Source organism: Sinocyclocheilus rhinocerous, unplaced genomic scaffold (assembly GCF_001515625.1).
Source record: "Sinocyclocheilus rhinocerous isolate Xijiao unplaced genomic scaffold, SAMN03320098_v1.1 scaffold1325, whole genome shotgun sequence".
Classification (NCBI taxonomy): domain Eukaryota; kingdom Metazoa; phylum Chordata; class Actinopteri; order Cypriniformes; family Cyprinidae; genus Sinocyclocheilus; species Sinocyclocheilus rhinocerous.
The window spans coordinates 96,664-108,179 of NW_015659004.1; the positions used below are offsets into that span (position 1 = coordinate 96,664).

Consider the following 11,516-nt stretch of genomic DNA (forward strand, 5'->3'; position numbering starts at 1 on the left):
TTTTATTTAATAATGTGTAATTATTCTGTGGACAAACAATGTGTGTGTGGTTATATTTTTTCGATTGACTATTATCAAAATTACTACTTCTAGAAACAACAGAAATAATAGTAGTAGTAGTAGTAGTTGTTGTAGTAAATCTAAAACAATTAGGTTTCCAAAAGTAAGAATAAACTACGAATTCAAGTAAAATTTTCAGTCATCTTATAAAAAGTGAGCCATCCTACTTTTAAAATCACTTGCTATGACAACTAATAAAAAGTTTAGTATCACGAAATTCTTGCAAAACTTTAAAAAACATTATTGAAAGAAAAATTGGACGTTTCATATCATAAAATAAATTACACGATTATGGTCTCCGGTGAAAAAACCTGCATGTGATTTGGCATTTCTTTATATTTACACAGTTTACTAATGCTGCTCTAATGTGCCATTAATGTACTGACACAAAGTAGTGTATTTTATACAAATATAACTGATGTAAATGACAAAAACAAAGTTTAAGGCTGATGTCTCTATTCATTTTCACAGAAGCAAAGCAGCAGATGTTATAAATAAAAACAATGTTAACAATGTTATTGAATAGAATATATTAAAACCATTATTGCACGACATAGGCCTGTTCTTATAGGCTACACAGACAAACCAGTCGAGATAAGTTTCTGCATTTTTTTTTCTATTTTACGCATTAGTAGTAAACCAAGACTTCGCAAGTTCGTAAAATAATAAAAAACAACAACAACATGGAATAAACTGTGTACAGAAAGCGAGTAAAGAACTCTCAACATTAGGCTACTAAAAAGGTCAGTTAAAGTTTAGTATTACGAAATTCTTGCAAAACTTTAAAAACTTTATTGAAAGAAAAATTGGACGTTTCATATCATAATAAAATTAATTATTACTTGATTATGGTCTCCGGTCTGAAAAAACCTGCATGTGATTTGGCATTTCTTTATATTTACACAGTTTACTAATGCTGCTCAAATGTGCCATTAATGTACTGACACAAAAATATTTAGTGTATTTTATGCAATACAAATATAACTGATGTAAATGACAAAAACAAAGTTTAAGGCTGATTTCTCTATTTATTTTCACAGAAGCAAAGCAGCAGATGTTATAAATGAAAACGGTTAACATTGTTATTGAATTGAATATATTAAAACCGTTATTGCACGACATAGGCCTATTCTTATAGGCTACACAGACAAAACAGTCGGAGATGCGTTTAAGCATTTTTTTTTCTATTTTACACATTAGTAGTAAATTAAGACTTCGCAAGTTCTCTTGTAAAATAAAATCATAAAAAAACATGGAATAAACTACAAAAAGCGAGTAAAAAAACTCTCAACATTAGGCTGCTAAAAAGGTCAGTTTAATCTTGCAAAAACTCCCGTTAATAAAAAATCTGGCTACACTGCACAATTAATCTCTTACACTGCATCTTTGTTGTTTATGATGAATTCGGTGCTTGCACGTACACCGCTTTTATTATTATTGCAGCTTAGATGTTCAAATAGCTGCAGTACTCCGACTTTGCCACAAGGAAAAGTGCGTACGTCTGCTCAGACACTGACGTGGCGGTAGGTACTTTTCCACGTCAAAGACCGTTTTTATAAATATGAACGTTGCCGTGGATTTTAACGAACGCACACTCTAAGATCAAATCTGTGCGTACGCACATTTTATAAATGAGGCCCCTGGAGTCTAGAAAAATGCTAGACCTGAAAAAGGAAATTAAAATTAAAACATTGTCAAGTGCTAAAAATAACCTAATGTAAAAAATCTAAACAGCTCGACTATAGTAACCATGGCGTAACACTCCAAACTTGGATTACGTTTTAATATCTTAACGAGCAGACATCAAATTAGTTCTTACATGCACAAATGAATATTTCCCACATATTTATCATTACAGAAAGTATTCATTTTTCTTTTCCCAAACAATGTAAACAACAACAACAAAAATTGCTTCACAAACACTTTTCAAACATTTCAAATGTGTTTAATCATACTGAAACAGAATGGAAAACATGAGGCGACATTCACTGGGGTACAGCGCTGTTCTTCAACAACTTGTGCCATAATCTCACAATGAAGTGTAGAGGACCAGTCTTTATGTACATAGTTACAAACACACACAGGCTAATATCCACCATCTGTATACAACATACACAAGACGTTTAGTACTGTATTCCCGAACAGCTTATGAGGGAAATGCATAGATTGATAGTGTCACAATGCCACACACCGTCTCTACATGGAAAAATGAACATGGAGTTTGGTCCTTAAAATAGACACCAAAAATAAAAACAATCTGAGCAACATTGTTATATATATGTATATATTTATAGATTAAATATATATAGATAAACCCATATTATGTTATAATATAGATTATTTATATATGGAAATTGAGCTCAAAACCATTGGGATGGGACCACAAAGGAATCAATCAATGTTGTGAAACCCAATGGCTGCTGGGACTTGTGGTTTTAAAAGACTCCAGAGGCAGAGCTTAGCGAACGAGTGGGGCCTGTTTAAGAGAGATGAGGACTGAACGCATGCGGGAGACGTCCTTGGCCTGCTTGCTAGTCTTGGGGTTGAAATCGCAAAGGCGCGCCACGCGCTCCCATTCCGTGCCGGGACTGTTCTCATCCAGCTCAGACACCATGGCTTCCTCGGCCGCCCTGCCGATGAGAGATCACAATCAGCTTGGGACAGAAACCGGAAACACTCTCAGACACGTCCCGCTTAAGCACACAACCGCTGACCTCCTGAATGTTTACATCATGAGAAAAACTAGAGAGCTTGACATGACTGAAAAATTACTTTCCAGCAAACTCACAGGTTTTTGAAACTGCGTTTACCAAAAGGAGCTTCTAAAATTGGTTCAAATGTTTCCTGAGGTTCTTCTTTAGGAGGTAAGAGGCAAGTGTACCAAAGCAGCTCAGTGTCTGGGTGAAACTCAATGGTTATTTACATCCAACAAGAACACATTCATAGAGAGACATTCTTCAGGTGACCACATCCAAAACAGATGGTAGTTTGAGCATCATGCCCCCAACCCACCATTACCAGAACTAGTCTTGATCTTGAAGGCAGGAAAAGGTTCCAGAACAGCCACAATCAAATTTTACAGCGATTCAGTTGGTTAAAACAATTCGTTGTACTTTGAAAGTCCTTATATTGTGGGACATTCCTCGTTTCTTGACGGTCTGAGGAATGTCAAGGAATCGCGTATGCTAATGAGCCTAGCTTCAACGTAGCGAATGACAGGCCAATTAGCTTATTTTAACCACTAAATCTTTGTGCAAAGGCTGAAAGTGCCATGCGTTGGCAGTGACCAAAAGCTGGGCCTTCTGCTGAGCATGGGGGAACTAAACCAAGTTTCTGGCAAGCCAAACGCTAAAGAGCTCTTAACATAAAAAATAAAAAAAAATCTTCAGAGAGCTTTTGGAGACCATATTCGACTATTCCCGTTTCCTCCCGGCCCGTTACCAACCCTTTCCGCTGCCGTGGACTCAGTCCAGTAGAGTTGCATTAGCTTCTCCACTATCACACAATATGCACAGCAAAATGGGTATGAAAAGCCAATGAGGTAAATCACGGTCACAATCAACTACATCAACGCACAGGACTAGTGCACCAACACATCACCACAAAAGGACATCCAGAATCTTAATTTTAGCAGAAACATGTTGATAATAAAAACAGCAATTCATTGGTGTAGAAATTGGCAATAAATGGTGTTTGTTCCCTGAGCATATCTAGTTGTCTTGTCTTTATTTTTTCTTTTTGTACTTTTTTTTTTTTTTTTACTTAACTGGTCTAGGCGGTAGCAAGGATGGTTAATGTGAGTGCTTAAAGGTGCATAGAGAAAAGAAAAACAAGGAGAAACAGATCACAAGTCAGATATATAGAAAACCAAAAGAAATGAGATTTATGCAGATGACCAAAGCAGGCATGCACTGTTCAAAACCCAAGTCATCTTAGGAGTGTTTCTAAGTGCGCTTAGCTTGCAGCCGTCATTGATGTATCTCAACTGGCGCTTCAGTTGAGAGACATTTACCAAGCAAAAGAAAAGCAGCTAATGTTTATAATAGATCTGCAGAATAGGCAGAAGCGGTAAGAGGTCTATGATGAGGGCTGCAGAACTAAGAGGACAGTTACAGTTCTAGTCTGGGACAGCTTTGCTCAATCTAGGCACACCGTACTCTAAAATATTCCATCTAACAGAAGCAACTAGGTGTCCGGCCAAAGTACAAACCATGGGATAAAGGTACACCAAGTCGGTTTATAAAAAAACATAAATAAAAAAAAAATATCAACTAAACATTTGACCATGTTGAGATTGGAATCAGCCATCAAATGGAAGTCACTAACAAAATTAATTACAGTCTTGCCAACCAATAATGTAATATTAAGATATCAAAAATAAATAAATAAAAGATCTAGTGCACCTTAATTAATATAAAGTGATAAAAAAAGATTTAGAAAGCAAAAGATGTTGAACTTTGGTTCACAAAACATAAGAGGGAAAAATAAATATTTTAGCAATTGCACCACTGGCTGGTTTATTTATTTATTGACTGGCTAGACACGTAGTTGCTTAGAAATTCACTAGCGCTGTATTACAGAGACGCTACTACTGCACTAAATACAACTAGTATAATAAATAATCTCAATTAATAGTAATGCTAGACAATAAATAACATTGACTAATTTATACAAATGTTTAGACATATTTTGAATATCAAGAAAGTGCAGACATTGTGACAAATGCATGACAAACAAATGACAAAAAAATGGCTAAACATTTTGTAAATGATCAAGAAAAATTAACAAGAAAAAAATACAAATGTGACAAATGAGACAAGACTGAATGAGCAAGATGGATATAAAATCTGATATGTAACAAACATGAGGGAGGGGCGGAAAAAATGGACAACATGCATAGTGTGCAGAATTATGTCCAATTATTCTTTAAAAAATATATATATATATTTATATATATATATATAACCCTGTTTTTAATATGAAGTTAACCAAAAGTTTGGTTAGAACTGTGTAAGAGGAACAGGTGATGAAAAAAAGTTGAGATGCAGGAAAATGAGTTATTGAGATGCATGTGAAAAGAAAGGATGTTAGTTTAGCAACATACACATAACCAATCAGATCAGCGAAGGGTTGTTTGTAGAAATCCTCATCCAGCACCCTGGGAGTCCCAGAGGAGAGCAGCGAAGCAGGAGAGAACAGAGAGAGTGGTAAAAAGGAGAAAAATAACACTCATACAGAGCCAGAACACACTGCAGTATTACCATACCAGTGTTAAGACCAGGCCAAGTACATAAAAGTAGACAAAACAGCACACGAGAGAGAAAGGCAGAGACAAACAGGACATACAGAAACAAGGAATTCACATTCAGAGGAATTAGGACAGCTTTACAGAAAGAGGAGACCTGTCATTTTTATTTTTATATTATTTGTACCAAAACATACTCATAATTTCCACTGGGATGGAATGGAAACGTAACTTTTGACCCAATATCGCTTACTTTCCTTTCAGCACGTCTATTGATAAAGTTCATTCAAATGCTTCACTGAAGCAGAAAGAGCTTTCCATAGAGCTCCTTATTCCATTCTAATAGCTAAATACAACATCTTGTGGCAATCATAGATATAGTAACCGCTTCGGCATGATCCAAAACACTGCAGAAGAGTCCCAAGGGCACAATCACATGACCATTCAACAAGGTCAGATAGCTTCTTCACTGTCCTCTCATATCATTAGTCACAACATCATAAAATGGTTAGACTAAATAACAGGAATGCTCACTCAAAAATTATCCTCACTCTTACGTTACTCAAAATTTGTATTTTGAATGTTGTGAATGTTTGAGCCACTATTTACTATACTGAAAAATGAGGCTGGGTAAATTAAAAGTTCCATTTTTGAGTCAACTATTCTTTAATGGAACAGTTCACCCAAAATTGAAAACTTGCTGGAAGTTTATTCTTGATTATAGACTCGCATTTTGGCCAGAAGCAACGGTTTAAAGTTCAAATGCCTTCACAAGACATTAACTGATGGACTGGAGTCATGTGGATTATTGTGATGTTTTTATCAGCTGTTTGGACTCATTCTGGCGGCACCCATTCACTGCAGAGGATCCATTGGTGAGCAAGTCATGTAATGCTAAATTCAAATCTCTTCTGATGAAGATACACACTCATCTACATTTTGGATGGCCTGAGGGGCGAGTACATTTTCAGCCAATTTTCATTTTTGAGTAAACTATTCCTTTAAGAAAAAAAGAATATTTCCCTTTGAATACACTTAACCAGCATACACCTTGATGTCGAGTACGATGGAGAAGCCATGCACTTTCTAGTGCTTTTGTAACCAAAACAGCAAGAGAGAAACTAGGCCTCTTCTATAGATTCAGCTGCTTGAATAGTGTCGTGTACCTGTTGTTGACTTTGGTCTTCTCCAGCTGCTCATTCTGCCTGGTGTGCCACTCCTCCAGCTCCAGCTTCGCTTTCTCCTTCCACTCTGCCTCCTGCTTACGGGAGTTAGCATCTAAAAAACAGCAGAGGGAACATCGGTCAGCCCTAAATGAACCTTATAGTTTTAATATATCTTAAGGAGAACATATGCATCTATGCTCAAGTTACCAAGCTGCTCCAGCCTCTCACGCTGCTCCTCTCTCCACTTCCTCAAGCTCTCCGGCTCTGCCTGCAACCGATCAGCACTGGAGATGGCCGCATACAAATCTGAAGGACCGTTACTCTCCTACAGAACACAAGCAGCAATAATCAGCAGTCCAAACCATACAATCTCAGTATACTATTTAGTTGATGCACTTCTTTAAAGCATCAACTCATTTGGATGAGTGATTTGTCAATTTTAATTATTCAAGTTTATATTTTTTAATTGGAAATACAAAACTGGCTTGTTAAAATGTGAGTGACTAGTAACACTAGGCATTCACTTTCCTGATCACAGGCAAAGTTTACACTGTAAAGCCTGTCATATAAGATAAGTCATAAAAGCAATTTTAAAATGGAACAGTTTATCATCTTAAGGCTTCTTTTTTTTTGTTTTGTTTTTTAAGTTTGCATATGCATTTTATTTATTGCACCACATTTGATACAATAGGCTTTTATGGCCTATAGCAGGGTTCCTCAAATCTTGCCCTGGAGGGCCAATGCGCTGCAGAGTTTAGCTCCAACCCTGATCACACTCACCTACCTGTGATTTTCTAATGATCCTGAAGACATTGATTAGCATGCTCAGGTGTGTTTGATTAGGGTTAGAGCTAAACTTTGCAGGAAAGTGGATCTCGTGGGCCAGATTTGAGGATCCCTGGCCTATAGAGTGTGGTATATAGTGAGAAAATAGAGCTCATACTTGAGGGAAAAAAAAAAACACCTGAGTTTTATTCAGAGGCCCAAACTGAGCAAAAATATACAATTTAGTGTAGCTGCTGCTATTCCTATAAAAATCTGAAATTCTGATAGCTTGTAATGTAAATCTCCCAATAGCATGACATTTAAGACATATAATGCAATGCAATACAATGATAATTTTGAAAAACATTTCTCAAAAGCCTGATGTAGCTTATTTGTAGGGCTGCCCTCGACTAAGGATTTTTCTGGACGACTAGTAGTCGTTCATTTTAAGCATTAGTCAACTAATCGCACGTTTATTAATAAACCATTTAAATCATTATAATGAGCCTTTAATTGCCTACATAGCCTAATAAGCGCCTTGCATGTTTCATACGGATTACATATTCTGAGAATATTTGTCTTCCATTTGAAAGTAGACATTTCACTCTCTATAGATATATTTTTAACGTCTGCAAGGCAAAGATATAGCCTACACGGAGTTTCGCGCTCAAGTTCACAGACCGAGACGCCAGAAAGCGCATCCTGTTTGCTTTCATTATTTTACAAAAGCGCGTTTTGTTTTTATTGTAAGTGCACACGAATAAACGTAGAGTCTTTACAGATTTGAAAGATGTATTACTCTTATCTGTATGACCAAAAATGACGGAGTATTTTAAGAGCAAATGAGCGCACTGGTGCCTCCATCTGTCCTGCAGTGAGCGCTACTGTTCAGCTTCCACACTTCGCACAGACACTTCAATAGCGCACATTTCTCTACACTGTAAAAAAAAATCAGGGGAATTTACCGTTAACCATTTAACAGGTTTTTACTGTAGCATTTTTACAGTCTTTTACCATTAAATTCACAGTCATTTTTTACAGTGTAGGTTAACATTAGATTGAGTGGCCATGTAAAGCTGCTAATACTTACATATTTTAGATGATAAGCCATATTTGTGGTGGATGAATGATAGGTGAGCTTTTGGATGTCCTGCCGGATGTACTGTATTACCACATAGACCAGCTGTTAACGATCTGCGTGACTTTGTCAATGTGGATTTTAGTTTTTTTCCTTTCCAAGCCTCTTCTGGTCGACTAACGATTAGTCGACTATTAGGGGGCAGCCCTACTTATTTGATACATTTTAAGATGGTTTTCCAAAAAAATTATGTATGGATAAACAAGTAAACCTAAGTTGCTTTAATCTTGAAATATCAAAAAAAATATGAAAATTATCCTTATGTTTACTTTATGCTGAAAAACTTAAATTTTTCATCATGTTTAGAAATTCATGTATCAAATTACAGGGTTAATAAATTCATCTAACATTGTCTTAATATACACGACTATTTAGAACCAGTGCTTGAAAGGAACCAAAGGTTTAAAGCAAGTCTAGATTTAGTCTTTTGTTCTGTTCTCATGCACACTGCATTTCCTATCATCTGTATTATAAATACATTCAAGACAATTCTATTTAAAAAAAAATATACAACTCCTATGTAATATTTTAAAAAATTGTGTTCTGAGTTTGATGGAACACAAGAAATAAGCCATCAAAGTCTTACCCCGTGCAGATCTCCATTCAGTGCTCCACCTGCCAAGATAAAAGAGAGAGAAGAACATGGATGTGTTAAAAATAGCCAGTTTTCGGTCAATTTTTCATGATTCGCAATTTCGCATACAATCCATCTGTATGAATCACCCTCAGTCACTGAGTGAAAACACATTAGACAAAGGCTATTTAGCCTTCCTGTAGCTCAAACAGTAGAGCATGCCGCCAACAAGCAAAGGCTGTGGGTTTAAATCCCAGGGAATGCATGAAACTGAAAAATTATGCATAACTTGAATGCAATGGAAGTCACTTTGGATAAAGGCATCTGTGAAAAAGGGTTTAAAAAAACAGCAGTTCTTTTGCAATAACGTATAGTCCATGACAAAGCATTATTTTAGTGTTGAATTGTGGGACAGGATATACAGTCTTTCCTCCTGCCTAAGTCTCTGGTTTTGCTGACTTCTTTTCCTTTCTTCCTGAATCAGTGGAAAACATCATGTAGCATTTCTTTACTAGAAGTGATTTAATCAGCAACACCAACATTTTCATCAAGAAATACATACTAAGCATAGTTATAGTACAATTAATAAAAGACTACATATTTTCAGCACATGAAAATACATTTTTAACCTAAGCCTGAATTAATGAACAGACAGTATGCAGCCCTGACTGAATTTCTGCAGACTGTACTGCATAGTACCTCCAAGACTGTTGTCTTCAATCATCCTAGACCCAAGTCAGACCGTGCCTTTGTGCCTGTGAAACAACATCCCCATCATCATTTATTCAAAACTTTCGGCCAAAGCAACATTCAAGCCAACGGCCAGTAAAAAGGGAATACCAGACACTTGTGTAGACTGATAATGTAAGGTGTGATTACAAACCAAGACAAAGGCCTCCAAAATACTATAATTTCAGTCAGTCCATGGTATTAAATTAATTTGAAAAGGTGTAATTATAGTTTAGGTACTTGTAGAGATTCAATCAGCCATGAGATACTTGTGATGGAAATGTATGCCTTGAAACCTAGTGAGCTGCCTACCTAAAAAGACTAACTGTGAACGTATGAACTATTAAATATGAATCCCTTATGCAACTCGCTTTAGATAAAAGCATCTGCCAAATGTGTAAGTGTTTTTGGGCATCAAAGACACTATAGAATCTTTCAAACAAAACATTTTGGCCATCACAGTTGAGTTCAAATCGATAATTTCTGGCCGAACATGACAGGCGCGTTCGAGTCAATCATTTCTGGACGTTACAAGCATGTTCGAACTGTTGAATAGAATATTTTTGGCCATCAAATGTGGGTTCAAATCACTAATTTTCGTGGATTAGGGCGCGTTTAAACACGCAATACGCTTTTTATACTTCCATGGCGGCTTTGATGCCATTTAATGCTGTCTAAATAGGCATCTCAATGCGTTTGAATATACAGCAGTGGTCCTGTCATAACCTAATCTAAAAGATGCCTGGACACTTCATTATAAATATATAACGTTATAGGAACTAACGTTACTCTCTCACACACACACACACACACACACACAGCCTTTAGTCCAAAGATCATTATATAATAAAAACTCCATCAACGTTCAAGGAACTGGAATTTTGCTGATACAACCATTAACGGTAACTTACTACAGTAATCAATCGACTCAAAAATCGCCAAATTTGTGTTGAAAGAGAAAATTATCTCCTCTGAACCCGAATAAAATTGCAATTAAACCGTTAAATTAGAGGTCTAATGTTACCAGAGGGAGATTCATAAAGAGCCGAGTAAACGACAGATAACGTCATTTTCCTTCTTCCTTTAACTAACGTTACCAGTCCATTAAGTAAAACATTAGGACATTTAAATAGCTATTTGAACACGTTTTTGGCAGTGTGATCTATATACACAGCACAGCACGTATTATTTATACACACTCCGCGTTACATCATATAACGTTACACATAGAGCTCTGAATGAAGGCTAGCTGGCTGGCTGGCTAACGAGCGAGTTAAACAGTTCTTTGCTTGGGTGTCTGACTGATCATTTTTAAGATCATAAAGAGAGTAACGTCATTTTAATTGTTTTTTATCGATGTCGTGTAAGCCCACCGTCGGGGTCTTGGTTCAGGGATGAAGGCACTTCTCCGCTGTCCAGGATGCTGAAGCCCTCGTCATTCTCGATGCCCGCGATTTCACTCTCCTGCTGGGCCAGAAATGCTGCCGCCGGGTCCTCGTCTGCCCCCACACCGTTTCCTGCGCTTCCTTGAGGGGCACTGAGCATATCAAAATCGTCCATGGCTCGCTAAATGTGTTTGGAGTGAGAACAACTGAAAACACAAACACCCTACTGCCTTCTAGTGTTGGGTCGTTCTTGAACGATTCGTTCGTTTTGAACAAATCTTTAATGTGACTCGGGAAGAACGAGTCGTCTCGGGGAGTGATTGGTTCAGTCGCGCATGCGCAACATCCTATAGGTTCTGTACTGGAATTAGTCAAGTAGTTCACCTGGTTCGAGTCTTCGGGTTTTTCCGAGTCATTCGTTCATCACGTGACAGCCCCATAAGCTTAACCTATG

The 11,516-nt window shown here is 37.0% G+C and overlaps 1 protein-coding gene across 3 annotated transcripts in view; it reads right to left on the minus strand.

Annotated features, from left to right (window-relative positions):
• Positions 1-1,989: 1,989 nt before the first annotated feature.
• The window catches only part of LOC107723183 (clathrin light chain A-like), a 12,761-nt gene continuing 3,234 nt past the window's right edge, over positions 1,990-11,516 (minus strand). The window contains exons 2-8 of one of the 3 annotated variants that reach the window (XM_016531718.1): positions 11,051-11,292; positions 8,961-8,989; positions 6,679-6,796; positions 6,472-6,583; positions 5,165-5,218; positions 3,828-3,863; positions 1,990-2,690 (exon numbers count right to left, since the gene is read on the minus strand). In XM_016531718.1, the coding sequence (XP_016387204.1) occupies positions 2,519-2,690; positions 3,828-3,863; positions 5,165-5,218; positions 6,472-6,583; positions 6,679-6,796; positions 8,961-8,989; positions 11,051-11,237 (708 nt within the window). In that variant the 5' untranslated portion in view covers positions 11,238-11,292 and the 3' untranslated portion in view covers positions 1,990-2,518. The remainder of the gene's footprint in view (positions 2,691-3,827; positions 3,864-5,164; positions 5,219-6,471; positions 6,584-6,678; positions 6,797-8,960; positions 8,990-11,050; positions 11,293-11,516) is intronic. The other 2 variants (XM_016531719.1, XM_016531720.1) reach the window with 2 other exon arrangements.